Raw genomic sequence first — 20,291 nt, forward strand, 5'->3', positions numbered from 1 at the left:
ACTAAGATAGATATTTAGGATCATGTCAGCTATTGCTATTTGGATTTAAACAGGTTTGTTAAAATATATTTATACTGTATATGGTGCACAAATAGCTTTATTCATGGTGCTGATGAGAACAAGAACAATGATGTCTTAGCCACCACGTTCAGGGAGTTTGATATTGGGGGTTTGTAAAATGTAGTGTGTGCTATGTATCTGTTGCTGAGAGAAAATGGATTGTGATATGAGAGAGAGAGTGTGTGCCATAGATATGTTATGAGCCAGAAATGCAAGACTTGTCAGAAGCAGGAAAATGAAGTAAGGAAGTTAATGCTGAAACCAGTGAAAGTGTTGTAGTGAATGGAGTTCTTAGTTTAAATGATAGTGAAAAAAAATATGAAAGAGAGTATAAATGAGATGATTGAAAGTAGCAGTAAGATAGCATATATGAAAGTTAAACCAATGGACCATACAATAGCGAGCATGATGGGTAGTAAGAATGAAAGTGTGACCAACCTGGTATAGAAAGCAAAGAGCAGCGAGAAAGTAATTCATGATATGAAAGCGGAGTTGGTGAAGATGAGGCAAGTGATGAAAAATGCACAGTGAAATGAAGAGATTAGCAGGTATGTATGGAAGAGAGAGGAAGGCTGGAATAAAAGATGGCAGCATGAAAGAGGCGTCTAATGATTCAAGAGTGGCCATGTATGGGGATTCAATTATTAGAGGTGGTTAATATCAAGGTGCATAAAGTTTGCTTTCCAGGGGGTAGATTGAGCAGAGTGATTCAAGCACCAGATATGAGGAATGCTATATGTATGGGATGCTAATGTAGTTGTTTGAAGAGAAAAGAATTCATTTTGTGAATGTGTGAGATGAATTTGAGGGACAAATGGAACTACATAAAAGAGATGGGCTACATTTAAATGGATTTGGTGTGAGTCAGCTGGAGAAACCATTGCTACAGGAGGGAGTAATGACTGAAGTGAATGGAAGACCTGAAGAAGCAAGAGGCAGTAGTGGTGATGTGGAAAAGCAGAAAAGTAAGGTAGAAGAGCTTGTGAATGCAAATGTCAGTGGCATAAGTAAAGGGAATGAAAGAGAAGAAACACAAGATAAACAGGGATATGGGAGGATCAAAGTGGACACATCCAATCTTCTCATTGTGTGAGAAGATTGGATTTGTCCACTTCTTGTATTCACACAAGAAAGGGGTTGAGATGACCAGGGATGTGAGGAAAACAAACAGCTTGAGGAGGGGTGTAAGATCAGTGATGACAGAGATGAGTGGCCAAGGGGAGGTGAGTATGGAAGAGTCATATCTCAGAGGTGGAGTGGAGTGGGTGAGACTTGCTGTAGAACCAGAAATAAGCTAGTATGTATGTTTACAATATTCAAAATTGTTGGAATAAGTGAGACACGCTTGCATGAGGATGACATTCTGACAGGAATAGAGATGGAAGGGTATTTAGATTGAGAAAATACAAACTGCAGAGTCTAGTGGAAAGAAGGACAAGAGGGATATGATCAAGACATAAGTTGGTAAGGAGTTATTACTGGATTAATGTGGATCAGATTTTTCATAGAATGGGTGGAGACAGGAGAGGACCAAGAGGCCATTCCTGGAAGCTCTATAAGGAGGATGTGTGCAAAGTAATGAGGAGCAGGATATTTTTAGTAGGATGCACAGCTCATCACAGTTTGATGAGCTGTGCATGTGTGTGTGTGATGGAGGGTCTCCCACGACAAGTCTGACTTCATGGAGATCTTATAATAATAATAATTAATTAATTATTTAATATTAGCAAAATTCAGTCTTATTTCAAGACCATTTTTAGAGCACGCACTTAGAGACAAAATAAAAGAATGACACTTGAAATTAATAGTAATGTTAACTGTATGCAGTGAAAATGATCTTGGAATAAAGCTGAAAATTCTGCCCACATTACATAATTTTTTGAATTCTGTATTTCAATTACTTATGGTTATATTCATATCCACTACCTATACAAGGTATTGTGCAATATATATATATATATATTGTATATATATTCCATATAGATATATATATTTTTTGCATATATATTCCATATAGATATATATATAGATATATCTATATAGAAAGAGAGAGAGAGAGATGTCCTTGATGTAAATGAAACATGAAAGATAAATAACATTCATCAAATAAAATTATCTTAAAATGGTAACTGATTCCATAAATTAACATAACGAATACTTGAGAAGAGTAAAAGTAAAGAAGAGAAACTCTTGGGAAAGAATAATAACAAGCTAGTAATAATGCAAACATCATGTAGTATACTATCATGTGTAGTACACTACATAATACTATACTACATGTATAGTACTATGGTACAGCCCTTCAGAGTATACAGGAATTTGATGTATATCAGAAATTTGATGATGATAGCACTGTTTGTCATAGCATGGCAAACTGTGTGATGTAAGTTTATTATTTATTTATAATGTGAATGTCACCTGGAAAAGGTTGAAATGTTTCTTACACTAGTATGGGAGGGCCAAAATTAAACAATCCAGATACCATGCTCTACAGACAAAACTTTTTAAAGTCACGGAATGTCTCCAATAAGCTTAGTAGTTATCATCTCATGCTGGGTGATGAAATTTGCTTATTAGACTAAAATTTTTACTGTAAATTTAATAGTAGCGGTAATTTCAACATAAAAACTGGGAAAATGAATTAATTGGAAAAACTGAAGAATGGGTCAAAATTTCCTGCTTTTTCTAGATCACAAGAGTTAGCATGTATTAAAATTATATTACTTGCTAACTTCTAGCAATATTCTTTATGAAAAGCTGGGAGAAAAACTGAGTCTCAAGAAGAAAGGGTCAAAAATATGGTGTCTTTCCTAAATTAAGAGTGCTTACAATCTTTCGTGTGTGGGTCTGATAGGTGTACAGGGCTCAACAAATATGCTTGCCCACTCACCCGTATCAAGTAGAATCAGTCTGTCTGCAGCTGGCAAGTACTGCAGACAGACTGGACAAAATAGAATATTTCTATTTTATAAAAAATAACTTTCTAAACAAAATCTCTTTAAGAAAAAAGATATGCAGCACCACTAATCACTTTACAGAACTCTAGGACATGTTAAAAATGGAAGTAGAGTGCATAGCAAGTAGGGTTTACTAAAATTTGCCAAGTCCTGTACATACAATGAGTTAGCTTTGCATTAGTAACACCCACCTAATAACGCATTGGTCCACCTCTCTGTACAATCACAACTTGCAGACACCTAGGAACAAATTTCACAAGGTGTTAAACATCCTCCATGCGTAACTTGACCCATGTTTGCTGCATCAACTCCGTCAGTTCATGCTCATTCCATGGAGGAAGATCAGCAGTTCTCACACTCTGTTCTGGCATATCCCACACATGTTCAATTGGGTTACAGTCAGGGAAGTTTGGCAAATTCATTGTCGTGTTCCTCTAATCACTCAGTAGTTGTATGAGCCCAGTGATATGGTGCATTGCCCTGTTGAAAGATTGTACTGTGATCAGGGTAGACCTCCTGCAGATATGGATGGAGATGGTCAGTTAAACAGGTCCTTTTAGCATTCACCATTCAGTGTTTCTGGGATGATAACCAACGGATCTAGGGTATGCCAGGAAATAGCTTCTCAGATCATAACACCACCTCCACCAGCCTGTAGAACCCCAACTGTGCAACCAGGGCATAGGGCTTCATGCTGTTTATGGCAGCGAACCTGGCCATGAGCATAGTGCAGCAAGCAATGGGACTCATCACTCCAGACAACCTTCTTCCATCTGTCGAGGATCCACTGCCAACATTACTTAGTCCATACAAGGCACTCTTTGCAATGCCCGGTCGTCATCATGGGTACCTTCATTGGTCTCTGGCTGTGGAACACCAGGCAAAACAAGGTCAAACGTGCATGTGTAAACGGGTCGAACAATCCCATTGTTGTACTGGTGGGTGACCTGTGTCACTGTTGCAAGTCATTACTGAGATACCAGTCATGATATCCGATGTTCACCTCTAAGATCAAACATGAGTGGCTGACCAATGCGAGTCCTTCTGCTGGATGTCTGTTCATGGTTAATCCAGTCCTGGTACACCCTTGATACAATAGCAGAGTAGCAACTAACAAGTCCGGCAACATACTGACACCTGCCCTCTTTCCCCAACTATTTTCTCACGGTCAAATTGGCTTATGTCATCACGTTTCTCCATTACTGACAAACACTTACTGATTAGTACAGAGAATAGGTGTACCCACTTATAGTATCTTAACTTGATGTTGATATCATGTGGCACTTCGTTATCGTAGCAAATATGTAAATCAGAGTGGGTGGTCCTAATGCAAAGCTAACTCGGTGAATACATATATATATGTATATATCAGTGGTGTCACGTGCCCAATTCAGTTGGGTGTGATGTCGTGACTTATGCAACCTGCACTACAAAATTCACGTCAGTTTTACCATGTGATTACATTTTTATCAATGTATGAAAGTTTTAAGAGTGTATAGCACATGAGCACTCATCTTAATTGGCTCAATGCAGTTAATTGTAGGATAACTTTGAACACTTTAATTTATCAGTTAATTGTAACCAAATCTGCGCAGACAGTGTGTTTGTTTTAAGATGCTGTATATTAGGAAACAATAATGAAGGAGAATTATATTTGGTTGGTATGCTTGAATTATTCAAAGGTGCAAAATTTGGAGGAGGATAAGGTTTACCTCCTTTGAATACAATACTGTTTCCCATTGTAAATATGGGCAAAAAAGTTGTAACTTACCTAAAATTATATATCAAACATTTGTCTATATTATATATAAAAACTTACATACCACAGATGAAACTCAGCAACTCATGACAGATGACAACATTCAATTGGATTGGTTCACACAATAACCAATCACACCTCTAGGTTCTATTGTCTCAGAGCTCACCCTGCCTCGCCTTCTCAGTGGTTGAAAACTACTAGAATGCTAAGAATTTGACCTGCTGCGCCATCTGTACATCTTTCAAAGGGCTCAAACGTGAATATATTTTGAACACACTTAATGCAAATGTGATGCAATGTTTACCGGTCAAAAAAGTGTCCTCTTCATGAAGCATTAGTACATTGTGTTTACTTTTAGGAATCACGCAAAGTCTGAAAACAATTAGGGGGAGTCTTTAACAGGAATAAATGCAAAAATATAATATCAGCGATATTGCTATTCGGTGGATGAGCACCACACACCCTGAATATTCACTCCTGATGTATATATATATATATATATTCGTATGCAGATTTACTCGGTTTAACAACATGTTTAATAATTTAATTTAAATGACTTAAACACTGAGATAATAAAGAATAAGGTTTAATAAGGACTCTACTAGTTTCGTTGGTAAACCAACTTCTTCAGGTGTCAAAGTACAAAGAAAAATACAAATAATCCTACAGAAGCACTACATATTAACAACAACAGATCTACTAAAAACTGTAGTACAGTTTAAATTGGAGGCTGTGCTACAGTTCCAGCTGTATGTTTACGTGTGATGTCGCGAGAACGCCAGCACTGGACAGCAGAGCTATACAAATCTGGCAAACTGTAGCTAAGGCTGCTATTCATGTGAATTAAATCAAGGGTAATTTCTTTTGACTCAAGAATACGTCTTTCAATTTCATCATAACATTAGTGAATATTAGAAGTTTGAGTCCAGTCTATTTGATGTTGGCAGCCTTCATCAGAGTTTATAGAGAACAAGACGTGGCTGGCGAGAGCGCTAGCTCGGATTGTGTTATAGGATATGTCTCTTTTGTGCTCTTCAACACGGAGAAGGATAGATTTATCAGTCTGTCCATAGTAAGGTTTTCCACAATTACAAATAATTTTGTATACTCCTGCGAACTGAAGATGTTTTTCTTTAGGTTGATTAAGGATAGAACGGAGTTTAGGTAAAGTAGAGAAACAGCTTTTGATGTTGAACTTTTTAAAAATTTTAACCGGTTTGGGAGAGAGAGGGAACTAATGAAAGGCAAAGAGATGTAAGCTCTGGGGGTAGTAGAATCTTCATTAGTTTGTTGACAGCGGTGAAGAAGTTTCTCAATACTTTTTGAAGTAAAACCATTATTAAGAAAGGTCCTTTTGAGGAAACTAAGTTCATTTTTAAGTCCTACATCGTCTGATAATAAGGATCTGGCCCAACGTGCAAGGGTGGAAATAATGCCAAATTTCTGTGGAGTGGTGAGAGGATGCATAAAGGTATGTGTTGGCTTCCTAAGGTTGAAATTTTAATATTATCAGAACACTTAGTTAGTTTTATGTCTAAAAAAGGAAGACAATTGTTAACTTCTAGCTCATAGGTGAATTTGATCTTATAATGAAAGTTATTTAGATGATCCAAAAAAGCCTTTGAGGTTATCTAGGCCGTGTTCCCATATAAGAAAAACATCATCATTAGCTTGTACTGCTTTCCCCACTGCTGGCTAATATATTTCTTGAAGACTTTGAAGAAAAAGCAATTTGTTCGGCCACACTAAAATCTGGCTCCGTTATATAATGATGTTTTTCTTATATGAGAACATGGCCTAGATAACCTCTAAGTTTTTTTGGATCATCTAAATAACTTTCATCACAAGATCAAATTCACCTATGAGCTAGAAGTTAACAATTGTCTTCCTTTTTTAGACATAAAACTAACTAAGTGCTCTGATAATATTAAAATTTCAATCTTTAGGAAGCCAACACATACCTTTATGCATCCTCTCACCACTCCACAGAAATTTGGCATTATTTCCACCCTTGCACGTCGGGCCAGATCTTATTATCAGACGATGTAGGACTTAAAAATGAACTTAGTTTCCTCAAAAGGACCTTTCTTAATAATGGTTTTACTTCAAAAAGTATTGAGAAACTTCTTCACCGCTGTCAACAAACTAATGAAGATTCTACTACCTCCCAGAGCTTACATCTCTTTGCCTTTCATTAGTTCCCTCTCTCTCCCAAATCGGTTAAAATTTTTAAAAAGTTCAACATCAAAAGCTGTTTCTCTACTTTACCTAAACTCCGTTCTATCCTTAATCAACCTAAAGAAAAACATCTTCAGTTCCCAGGAGTATACAAAATTATTTGTAATTGTGGAAAACCTTAATACGGACAGACTGATAAATCTATCCTTCTCCGTGTTGAAGAGCACAAAAGAGACATATCCTATAACACAATCTGAGGCAGCGCTCTCGCCAGCCACGTCTTGTTCTCTATAAACTCTGATGAAGGCTGCCAACATCAAATAGACTGGACTCAAACTTCTAATATTCACTAATGTTATGATGAAATTGAAAGACGTATTCTTGAGTCAAAAGAAATTACCCTTGATTTAATTCACATGAATAGCAGCCTTAGCTACAGTTTGCCAGATTAGTATAGCTCTGCTATCCAGTGCTGGCGTTCTCGCGACATCACACGTAAACATACAGCTGGAACTGTAGCACGGACTCCAATTTAAACTGTACTACAGTTTTAAGTAAATCTGTTGTTGTTAATATGTAGTGTTTATGTTGGATTATTTTAGATTTTTCTTTGTACTTTGATGCCTGAAGAAGATGGATTACCAACGAAACTAGTAGTGTCCTTATTAAACCTTGGTAAATTGGATTTAAACGGTATTGATGCGGACACAGATTGATAAGAAAATAACTATTTATTAACTTAAAAGCTAATATTTTGCTGGTATTATATCCAGTATCTTCAGAGCCCACAAACAAAGTTTGCTACAAATGAGAGACAACCACAATCCGGTGTAACAGTGGGGCTAGTATAAGTAATTGCAGCGTGCAACACAAGACTAAAGTCCTAATACGCCGCCATCTAAGTTAAAAAAAAAAAAAAAAAAAAAAAAAAAACCGTAGTCCAAAGTTTTGAAAAAAATAAAATAAAAATAAATAAATATTAATTTGGTCTTAGGATGACTGTCTCCCAAATCTTTGGTAGATTTATACAGCCATACTTGTTAAGGTCTGGAGTATGTTTCAAGTTAATAAATAGTTATTTTCTTATTAATCTGTGTTTGCATCAATACCATTTAAATCCAATTCAACATGTGATGAACACATAAGCCTATCCATGCTTATTATACCTTATTCTTTATTATCTCTGCGTTTAAGTCATTTAAATTAAATTATTAAAAAAAAAATATATATATATATATTGCTATGCATAGCAATATACACTTCTGAACCAAATCAATGCAGTACAAATGACATACTGTATGTAATAGGCAATCCATTATTTAAACACATACATATAATTAATAGTGTTTTTCTCACATTATAATTTCATTAACAAAAGAAACCGATAATTATAACAACAAAAAAATACAACTGACACAATTTAATGAAGTACTGTAGTACATCTATACACCTTATTCTTCCAACCATTTTTAACCCTAAGTAGCCATGCAACTGTAGTATTTATTATATATTATAATTTAGGAAAATATAGTATTTTCCTAAATTATAATAAATTTAGTTTAATCCTTTATCCAAGTGTAAGCAAACAAAGTCTGCATCTGAAGTATCTTCAGGACTGAGGAAACTCATGGTAAAGCTGGACTAAGCTCTCATCACTTGTCTTAGTATCTCCCATAATGCAAAGCACATTTCCTTGCAGACATGTATATTACTATGCATTAAGGGAAGGGACACTACCCAGTTTCGACCTTTGTTTAGGTCTCGTCAGTGAGAGCCAGACCCAGAGGTGGTGATACTAAGGTGGAAGTAATGGACAAGTCATATTTACCTATACTAGTTGCCAAAAGATTTCTCACCTTATTATTAAATTACTCTGGATTAGAGAAAGATGTTGGGAGTTTTTTCCTGCTTGGTTAGACTATAAGAGTCTATAATAAATAAATATAATATTAATTATATTTAATCAATTATTAAATTAAATATTAAATTATATTTAATAAATATTAAATATAATAAATAAATAGTCTATAATAATTACCACCTCTGGATATGGCTCCCACTGACGAGCCCTCGATAAAGGTCGAAACCAGTCTGGGTAGTGGTCCTTCCCTTAATACATAGCATTATTTAGGACTTGAAAGTATTGTTAAAGGTAGCGCAAAGAAAAGTGTGACAGAGTTAGGATGGTGAGTCTGTTGCCACGATATGACAGAGAGGAGTTTAGAAGGAGGGCCATAATCGCAAATGACTTTATGCGCAGGTTATGCAGACGGTGTGGTATGGAAATCGTGAACGTGTGGAACGAGTTTGAGGGGCGAAAGGATTTATACAAGATGGATGGCCTGCATTTGAATGGATTTGGTGTGCGGAGACTGGAATAAGTGTTGCTGAATGAAGTGAAAGTGGATGTGCAGAACCGGGGAAACTAGAAATACCAAGGAGGGAGGGAAGTGGATATGCGGACATCAGTGAGACAGTTGAGTGTAAGAATGTATATAATGTACCTGAGCCAGTACTAAGGACAAGAAATCGGAATCAAGATAGGGGTGGGACAAAGGGACCCCCTGCATTTCATGTATACTAATGTCTTGACCTGGGAGGTGGCTAAAGGTGTGGAATTTTCGATTAAGACAGAATATATGTGGAATTACCGTGCTGGCAAGTATGACAAGCTTAGGAGATTGCTTGGATCAGTGCCATCGCATGTAAAACTGCAAGGGCTTGATGTCGATAGAGCATGGGAAGTGGTCAAGGAGTATTTACAGGAGATTATGGCTGATTGTATACCTAGGGTCCGAGTGGTAAAACAAGTAAGGGTTAAATGGATGAATAACACCATTAAACTTGAGCTGCAAAAAAAAAAAACAACTGTGGAGGGAATTTAAAGAGAAAGGTGACCTGCAGGCACACTAACGGTATAAAGTGCAGGCCAGAAGGGTAACGAGTGTGGTAAAAAAAAGCAAAAGCGGATTATGAAAGGAAACTAGCTATGCAAGCTAAAGAGAATCCCAAACAGTTCTTTCAATATGCTGCAAGCAAAAAAAAAAAAAAAAAAAAAAAAAAAAAAAAAAAAAAAAAAATGGTACACAGCAGAATGATTTTAAGGAATGACGATGGTAAGAAGGTCACTGAATCAGTCGATATAGTGGAATTACTGAGCGAGCACTTTGCAAGAGTATATCATCCAAGTGGCGACATTGAAAAAATGAAGGAACCATTAGTTTATACAGGAATTGTGATAAATGAAGTGGGAGGTGAATACTCTATTATAGAACTTTAATGTGAATACATATGTGGGATTGGATGGTATACCGGCATGGGTCTTACGTAAAACGGCTAAAGAATTATCAGACCCGAGACTCAGATTAAACAACATGATCAAGTGCCCTTGATCATGTTGTTTAATCTGAGTCTCGGGTCTGGTTTACTCCCGAAGGTGTGGAAAGAGAGGAAAATAGTTCCACTGCATAAAGGAGGTTCCAAGACTACTGTTGCAAATTACCAACCGATCAGCATATCAGGAGTCGTTGTCAAGGTCTTGGAGAAAGTAGTCAAGGGAAAAATACAGGAAAGGATTGATGAAAATGAGATAGTGTACCGGGGGACAGCATGGCTTTGTGAAGGGTAGATCATGTCTCAGTAACTTGCTCACATTTTATAACACAGTGACAGCTGAATTAGATAAGGGTAATGGGTTTACAGTGATACTGCTGGACCTGGCTAAGGCATTTGACAGGATACAACATGGAATTGTAATCCGTAAACTACAACATATGGGAATGGATATAGGGTTGGTGAGATGGATAGGTGGGTGGTTGATGAAGAGATATCAGAGAGTAGTTTATTCAGGAGTAGAGTCTAAAAGATGGCCTGTGACTAGTGGTGTGCTGCAGGGTTCTGTTCTTGGACCACTGCTGTTTAATTTGTTCATTAACGATATAGGGAAGGATCTAAGAGGTACAGTTCATTTGTTCGCTGATGATGCAAAGTTGGGTAGGGCAATAGTGAATGCAGATGTCAAAATCTTGCAGGACGACTTGGATAGATTGGTGTTCTGGGCTAAGGAGAATGGATGTCAATTTAATGTGACAAAATCTAAGGTTATGCATTTTGGGGTGAAAAGATTAGCAGCAGTATACCACATTAGTGGAACTGTACTCCAGCAGATTGATGAGGCCAGGGACTTGAAAGTGTTGGTGGATAGGGAGATGAAGTTTACGGAGCACATTGCAAAAGTGGCTAAATCAGCTCATCAACTCACTTGGTTGTTGAAAAATACTTTGACGAGCAGAGACAAGCAAGTTATTGTACTTCGGTATACAAAGCCTTGATAAGACCTCATCTCGACTACTGTGCCCAGATTTGGCCACCTAGGTTTCTTCTTGATGGGGAGGAGGTGGAGAAGATCCAGAGGCGAGTGACCAAAATGATAGCAGGTCTATGGAATGAACCTTATGAGAATAGGTTGAAGATTTGTGGGTTGCAGAAATTAGTTGATAGGATTGAGACATTCAAATTGCTAAAGGGTTTCTATAGGATTAATTCAGAGGATATTTTTGAGATCAGGACTGGTGGTGGGAGAACTAGGGGTCACCTATGGAAGCTGGGCAAGAGTGTTAGAGCTGGGTTCTTTACTTTTAGAGTGGTAAATGAGTGGAATAAGCTGCCAGAGTCTGTTGTGGGTGCTATGACGGTGAGTGAGTTCAAGGCAAGGTATGATAGACACTGTGAGAATGTCATATAGTTGTGTGGAAATGATGTTTAGGGTCTTCCTCGATGAGTCTGAGTACTCCCTAGAGTTGCCCGTAATAATAATAATTACACATGTCCGCAAGAAGATATGTTTTGCATTATGGGAGATACTAAGACAGGTGATGAGAGCTTAGTCCATCTTTACCACAAGTTGTCTCAGTCCTGAAAATACTTCAGGTGCAAACTTTGCTTACACTTGGATAAAGGATTAAATTAAATTTATTATAGTCTAACCAAGTGGGAAAAAACTTCCAACATCTTTCTCTAATCCAGAGTATTATCCAATTTAGTGTCATAGCTCAAACAAGAATTAGCTTCGTGAACATTTTAACATAACAAAAAGGCTCTTTACTACTGTTATTTAATGAATGTAATCAAAGACTGGATCATGTGACTAAGCACATTGTAAAAAGTGAGTAAGCGTAACTACGAGTGGTGAGCTATGGAAATTTTAACAAAGGGCAGCTTGCATCATCGAGCAAAAAAAAAGCCGTATTTCACACAAAAACTTTTATTAATATAGCTCATGTACAAATGCCAATCAAAATGTAGGAGGTGACAATCAACCTGTAAAGGCTATCATTTTTAAACAAATATTTCATGATCTAAACATGAAATATTTGCAAACAATCATCTGTGTTAATTATTTACATAAGAAAAACATTTTTTAACTATCAAAATATAATAAGAATAAAATCTTTATAATCACATATATGAAATAGTCTGCATTTTATATAAACAAAATAAATTTTTTTTGTTTGCGACAGATTTTACAACAAACAATCTATAAAGAATACATAAATATCTAAACACAATAATATTGAAAAACGTTATATTTCTCTTTTGTTTTTATAATTGAAGTGATAATCAACGGTACCAATCAAGCAACATTATTTTATAGTCCTATTTATTTATATGCCAAAAGTGAATTCTTATTTGTAAAATGGTAGTAACAGTAACTATAATATTTTATTTAATAAAATCACTTTGTTAGGTTACCGTATGAGTTTGTCGCTTAATATATTTACAAATTTTTTTTTTTTTTTTTTTTTAAAAATAAAAAAGTAAACAAGAAGATCAAGGGGCAAATTTGAGAAAAATTTAACAAAGGGCTCGGGCAAGCCCCTTATAGCTCACCACTGGTTACTACTAATCTCCATAGCAAGTGCTACCTACTTTCTTGCTGTTTTCATGAATTTTGTTATTTCTCATTCCTAAAAATTATTGTTTATGGATAATTTATTAAAATTCACCCTTCATTATGAACAGTAAATGAAGGACACAAACTGAGTTGTGATGAGTTGTGTTGTGGCAAACATTTTAAACCCACATTAAAAGAAAGCATATTTCTGTATAATTGCACTGCAGTGTATAAAGAGAATTAAAGAATATTTTACTATTTTTTGCCATCATAACATATATTTTTTTAAAACATCACCTACAACAATATATAGAGTAGACTGAATAATACCTAGGGCAAGTTAAATGATGTTCAGCATCATCATTTTCCTCTTTTCTGCCTTCAAGGGGATGTACAGGACACTATGACAGTACTAGATGATTAAGTTTCATTACTACTAATCTCCTATCAACAATATGCCTCCAAATTACTCTAATCACTTATCAGCTCTAATAGTTTCATATGTCATATTTTGGTTTTCTAAGATGCTTCCGAATGAATTGGTCAACCTAGATCTTGGTCTTCATCGGTTCTCTTTCTGAAATCTTTGCAATGGCATCAAACATCTCTTTTGTTAACTTTTCCTCATCCATTCTGTTTAAGTGACCATATTACCTAATATTAGCTCAATTCACACTATCCTGAATGCTAACAATGTCAAATTGCTTCATAATATCTTCATTTTTATGATTCTACCATTGTCTCCATAGCTCATTAGTTTTGACAATGCCCTTTGGTCGGAAAGACCTATGGGCTTTTCAACATTAGTTCAGTTAGTTGATCTCATATGGAGGAGGCAGGATTTTTTTTTCTCCCAGAAACTTGGGTTTTTCATCTTGCAAAACAAGTAAACCAACCAGAAGAACCCAAGCAATACATAGACATAAGGAACTACCTTATTTCTCTCAGATCTTATTTTGAAAGCCTGCACAGTATGGTGTGGTTCTATGCATAACAACTATTATATCATCTGTTCAATCCCCAAATTTCTCTCAGAGCTCTCGTATCTGTGATCTCTAGACTTCGATCAATTGTTTAATTTCTAACCAAACTCTCACATCCATAAGCTTAAAGGGTTTGAAAGCTGTCCTGTACAATGTTCATTTTTGTTTAGCTAATTTCGCTCTTACTGCAAATAAATTTATTCACCAGTTTTGCTTATTCTGTTATCAATTCATCATATTTCACTAACTTCAATCAAAATTGTACCTATATAATAGGTTCCCTACTGAGAAAGCAGCTGAAATTTTTTATGTACCTACCTGTTTTCATAGTTTTGGTCTTTATATTGCTGATTTTTCATACCAAACTTCTTAAAGCTGTTATTCATTTAATTAAAGAATACTGGAGACTTTCACTAAATTTTTTTTTTTTAGGAGTACATCATTAGAATAAAACATAGAGCTAAGTTTGATATCTGATTCTGAAAATCAGGTTTAATGCCACTTTCTTTCATTATGCAATCCATACAGATGACGAATAACAGTGAAGATAGTGTGCACCACTGTCTAGCACCTGATTTTACATTAAATCATCTTCCTGTACCTCCTTCAATTCAAACTGCTGACTTAAAACTTAAATATTCCACTTACCCTGTATAACTGTAATGTTTTTTATTTTATTATTATTTTTTCACCTTGTAATATGCCTTTTTCAGATTTACAAAACTTTGATACAGATCCTTATATTCTCATGATTCTAAACTATTTGTTGTAAAGTGAAAATCGGATCCTGATAACACCATTTGGCTTGAACCCAGCTTGCTCTCCAAGTCTTTGCTCCACAATTTTTCTTAGCCTTTTCTCAAGTTTGGTTGTATGAATCTTGCCTGGAACACTCAGTAGGGAAATTCCTCTAATTCTCACATTTTATCCTTTCTCCTTTTAGAGATACAGATGGATGTTATGACAGCTTTACTCCAATCCTCTGAAATTTGATCCTCTCCAGGCCTTTCTTTGATTTATGCAGCATATCTACTGTTAAAGTTTTATACCCCCATATTTGAGCATTTCTAGTCGAATATCATTTACTCCAGCTGCCTTTCCACATCTAATGTTTATGACAGCTTTTCTTCCTCATCTATTGATATGTAATACTCCTGGCTGCATTCCTCTAGAACAGGGCTGTCCAACCTTAGGTAATCCGAGGGCCGCATTAAAAAAAAAAATTATCTGAGGGCTGCATCATAATGCATATTTAATAATTTGGCGAGTAGCAGAGACACAACCTCGATAGCTGAACAAATGAACAACACTAGTTGCACATTCACATTCCCCGTGAGCACCTGGAGCATGCACATTGGAACAAAACACTTCTTTGACACGTATTTGAAAAACATGTGGGTATATAGTGATGCAAAAACACCAAATAAAATTTCCAACATCGAGATTATCGATTAGTGATAGAATTAAAATATATAATATGCATTCGATTCAAATTGTTATTTTATTTTTTCACTTGTGAAAATCAAAACCAACAGGCGGGCTGCACAAAATTGCACCACAGGCCACATGCGGCCTGCGGGCAGTGTTTTGGACAGTCCTGCTCTAGAATATTTTCTACCACTCACTGTTCCCATCACTTCTTGTTTCATTTAGTAATCTCTCAAAATAATTACTCCAGGCATCTATAACATCTTTATCTTCAGATAGTTTTCATGTCACCTTTATCATCTCTGATTCCTTTTAGAGTATTCCTTCCTCCATTTCTAAGCTTTTCAATGGCCTCCAGAACAGTTTGCCACCTTCCTGATATTTATCTTCTGTATTCTTACCAAAGTCTTCACATAACTTTCATTCAGCTTTATACACACAGCTTAGCTTTCTTGCATTATTCTTGGCATTCTCTTTATTTAAAACAGCTGGTGACTTACTTGCTAGGAACTTTCAGCATGCTCCCTTAACTTCTTGTGTTCAACTATGATGTTATTATTTTTCTATCATTGCATGCAGTTTCACTACATGCCTTCCTAGCTAAATCACAATATTTTCTTCAGATTCTGCCACTAAGACTCCAAGGTTTGGATCTTCCTTTTGAACTCTTCCATTTTTTCTTGAATAAAATTTGTACAGTTGAGTTTACAGTTCACCTGTAAATGCTGTACAATTTTAATTCTTTTTAAAACTTCCCTACATATTATTCTTTTTCAATGTGATATTCTTTTTTTTTTTTCCTAATTAAAACTAAGTGATGATTACTTACAATTTCAAATCTTCTATATACTCCTGTATCCTGAACAAACATGAAGATATTGCCATCAACAACAACTATCTGAATTATGCAGTGCCACCACTATAAAACTGTCACACCTTCATTTTAAGAATTTTTGATCAAATGTATTCTACTCCAGCTGCCTTTGCACATTTCTGGTTTCTGATGACTTTATTTCTATTTCATGTATTGATTTGTACTTCTGATTTGTTTGTTTGTTTATTTTGTTTTAAATGATAATCATATCTATGAACAAGAGGCAGGCCAAGAAGGAACTTATTCATTTTTAGTTTGAAAAGCTGTGCACATTGCATTTTAATCTCTGAAAACATAACATGGGAAGACTATTCCAGAGAGAAGTAAGAAAGAATGAACTAGGAGAAGAAACTATTCTATGGACAAGGACCCTTCGCAGATATAATTTGTATACCATATTCAAACCAGTTTAGAAGCTGTCATTGTTCTTATCACTTATCAAAAATATATCTCCACCTATATACTTTCCTGGTGTTTATCAAATACCCTGTTTTTGTCATCTTTGTACAGACTGGCCATTCTACTATGATTAGAATTCAAGAACATCAGGCCTTGCTTCTCATGCCACTGACACTAGACACAGAGTTCACTGGCACTGAATTAAGATGCTATGCTACAGTAGGTTCGAATTTGATTGTCTATTTCTGAAATGTGTGAAGACCTGCATCACTGTAATAACCTTAATCAGACAGATTACATGCCTCTCTCTAAGTTTTGTGAAGTGATTGCTATTAATTGTTTGAAAAAAAAAAGTGTTTTTATATATAACTATACTTACATCTCTGGAACTCTAATAGTGTTTCCTCCTAGTCGTACAGCTGTGACCAAGACACTTGGAAGTATATGCATGTTGTGTTCATAATTTAAATGTTGTAGCAAATTCTTCTGCTTTCTCCCTGAATGAAGCTCATGATATATCGAGAAAAATATATCATAGCGATAAATTCTATTTAGTTTTTTTCTCTTACATGTGTGAAGCCATTATTTAAATATTATACTATGTCTAACACGTATGTGTCTATTAAATGTCTAGTGCTCTTAGATTAGTTGCTGTACATATTTAATGGATTTACTAGAAGGTCAAAGAATTATTGATCCAGTTCTAATGAACATTGGCTTAGGTGATGGTTGCTATTCATAACAATGCATCATGGTATAAACAATACTAGAGGAAAATAAATAATTTTGTTGATCGTACTGATAAATAACAGGCTCGTTCAGGACATTAAAGTACACAGAGTATTTGAAATAAGAAGTGATTGCCATTTAGTTTTGAGCAGGATAAAATTGAATATCATATTAAAAAGAAAAGTGCATAAGAAAGGCTTAAAACCTTCATTCATTTTAAGGATCAACTTCATCATCTGAAGCCCATTTTGGAGGTGTATAAAGTTCCTTATGCCTATGTAGCCTACTCTGAACAGACAGATACATCTGTTAAGGTCTGCTTTGCAGAACATAAAAAGTACATTACTAATCTATATGACAAATCAGGAGTGGCAGAAACTGTTCTGCACATTCCTTCACACAGAATTAAATGGAATAAGACAAATACACTGCACAGTAGTTACTAGGTCTGAGAGTCTATTCTTAGAATCAGCATCATTATAAAGCCCTCCCCTAACCTCACCACATACGGCTGCATTAATTTGCAAAAGATCTGGGAGACCATTAACCCTTTCTGCCCTAGTGATTCCAATTGGAATCACTAACTTTCTTGGCCTTCATAGCCCATATTACATGGCAAATGCTTCCAATTCTGAAATGAATCATTGAAAATGAATCATTTCATTGTCAATGATTCATTGAAAATGAAATTTCCATGAATCATTGAAAAAAATACATTTTCATTTTCTGAAAAATGATAATTTTCATCAAAATACTTGATACTCATGCTATTTTAGACCTAAAGACAAAATAAATAGAAAGAAAAATTTTTTTCACTTGGAAAAAAAAATTCAGGTCAGAAAGGGTTAATCTAAGAGCACTAGACATTTAATAGACACATGCGTGTTAGACATGGTATAATATTTAAATAATGGCTTCACACATGTAAGAGAAAAAAACTAAATAGACTTTATCACTATCATATATTTTTCTCAATATATCATGAGCTTCATTCGGGGAGAAGGCAGAAGAATTCGCTACAACATTTAAATTATGAATACAACATGCATATACTTCCAAGTGTCTTGGTCACAGCTGTACAACTAGGAGGAAACACTATTAGAGTTCCAGAGATGTAAGTATAGTTGTATAAAAACACTTCTTTTTTCAAACAATTAATAGCAATCACTTTGCAAAACTTAGAAAGAGGCATGTAATCTGTCTGATTAAGGTTATTACAGTGATGCAGGTCTTCACACATTTCAAGAAATAGACAATCAAATTTGAACCTACTGTAGCATAGCATCTTAGTTCGGTGCCAGTGAACTCTGTGTCTAGTGTTAATGGCATGAAAAGCAATGCCTGAACCTTCTGATTCCAGAAATCTTATATAATCCTGATGTTCTTGAATTCTAATCATAGTAGAATGGCCAGTCTGCACAAAGATGACAAAAACAGGGTATGTGATAAACACCAGGAAAGTATATAGGTGGGGATATATCTTTGATAAGTGGTAAGAACGATGACGACTTCTAAGCTGGTTTGAATGTGGTATACAAATCATATCTGCCAAGGGTCCTTGCTATTTGTTCAGAAGTTCTTTTAAGGTAGGGTATGCAGATCCTTTTAATATCAGAATGCAATCTGGGGGTGGGATGATAATTATCAACTGTTTTCTGTATAGAGGTGTGGCTAGTGTTAGCCATGTAAATCATCTTGATTTACTCTGAATTGTAGCTAAAACAAATAAAGCTATGAGAAAATGTCAGTTAATGCAGATATTCTTCTAGCTGGTTTGCATGTTTTCTGGGATGAAAAACTGAGTTTACGGTACTGTTTATATACAGTGATCTCTGAATTATACAACTTTCAAATAACCAAACTTTTAATTAACTAACTCTTGAATGAGCTAGTGTGTCACCAATTCCTTGTATAGTAATTACCTTCTGTTAACTGATCCTTGAATTATCTGACAGTAAACAAGAATAGTTTATTACAGTGGTAGTTTGCTGATGTGGATTTTCATTAGAATAACATTATGTTGCATGAGGCATCCATCAGAACTTTCAGTAGTTAATTGTAATCATTTAATAGACTGGTCTTTGCTATGGCAGAAACTTCACTAAACTTGGCTATCAGTGATACACTTTAGAAAGTATTGATGAGATAGTTTAGATGGGCTTTTAAGTAGTCTTACTGAGTGAGTTAAGTGTGTGTGTGTATATATATATATATTTTTTTTAAATGACTGTCTCCATCAGAATTCCATAAATACATTTTACTGTTTCATACCATTTTGTTATTTTTTTTAAAAAAAGGTCACAGAGTTATATATCAGGTTAAGTGAGTGTGCATCAAGCTGTGAATTAGGAGTTAATAAAGCCTAAGTAATGCATATTATAAATAATAATAAAGCTAACCCTTCCCTACCCAAGGTTTATAATCATTTGATATTGTGGAATTCAGGTAGCAAATTATGTAAGCTAAAACAATGAAATATTTATTAGCCTACAATTAAAACTTTTTTATTTTGTTCATGATCAAGTGAAAATACCCATAACAAATTTCAAAATTCAATATAAAAAAAAATCAGAAGTAGTATGAACTTACTCGCTATAGTCAATATTATTGGGGTCTCTCATGTCATTATAAAAGGTACCATTAATGTAGAAAAATCCTGATTTAAACAAATCCTGTAAAAGTTGGTCAGTGTAAAAAGAGTGATATATAGTATATGCATGAAGAGAATTATGTTGTAAACCACATCAAATCAAAACTAACTGAAGTTTTTTGAAAATATACAATTTCACAACTTAGTTTCAGTGAAATTTTAATACCAATATTTCAACTGTACTTTTAATTCAGTGTCATAAAAGAATATTTTGAATACTTATATTTACTGTTACGTATTATAATTTATTGGTATTAATTATTAAACTTATAGTAATTTTTTAAAAAAAAGTAAAAACTACATAGCACTTAGACTTATACATATAAAAAGTCATTCACCTGTGGCTACAATCCCTGTTAATACATAAAAAACTTGTTACAA

General features: G+C 35.0%; 1 protein-coding gene across 1 annotated transcript in view; it reads right to left on the bottom strand.

The window, feature by feature from the left end:
* LOC150098142 (snRNA-activating protein complex subunit 3-like) overlaps positions 1–20,291 on the bottom strand; it is a 131,353-nt gene that overhangs the window by 40,864 nt on the left and 70,198 nt on the right. The window contains exon 6 of the mRNA XM_090406543.1: positions 19,850–19,932. Coding sequence (XP_090262669.1) covers positions 19,850–19,932 — 83 coding nt within the window. The remainder of the gene's footprint in view (positions 1–19,849; positions 19,933–20,291) is intronic.

This window comes from Typopeltis vanoorti, chromosome 16, assembly GCF_054136105.1.
Source record: "Typopeltis vanoorti isolate ZY-2024b chromosome 16, IOZ_Tvanoo_1.0, whole genome shotgun sequence".
Taxonomy (NCBI): Eukaryota; Metazoa; Arthropoda; class Arachnida; order Uropygi; family Thelyphonidae; genus Typopeltis; species Typopeltis vanoorti.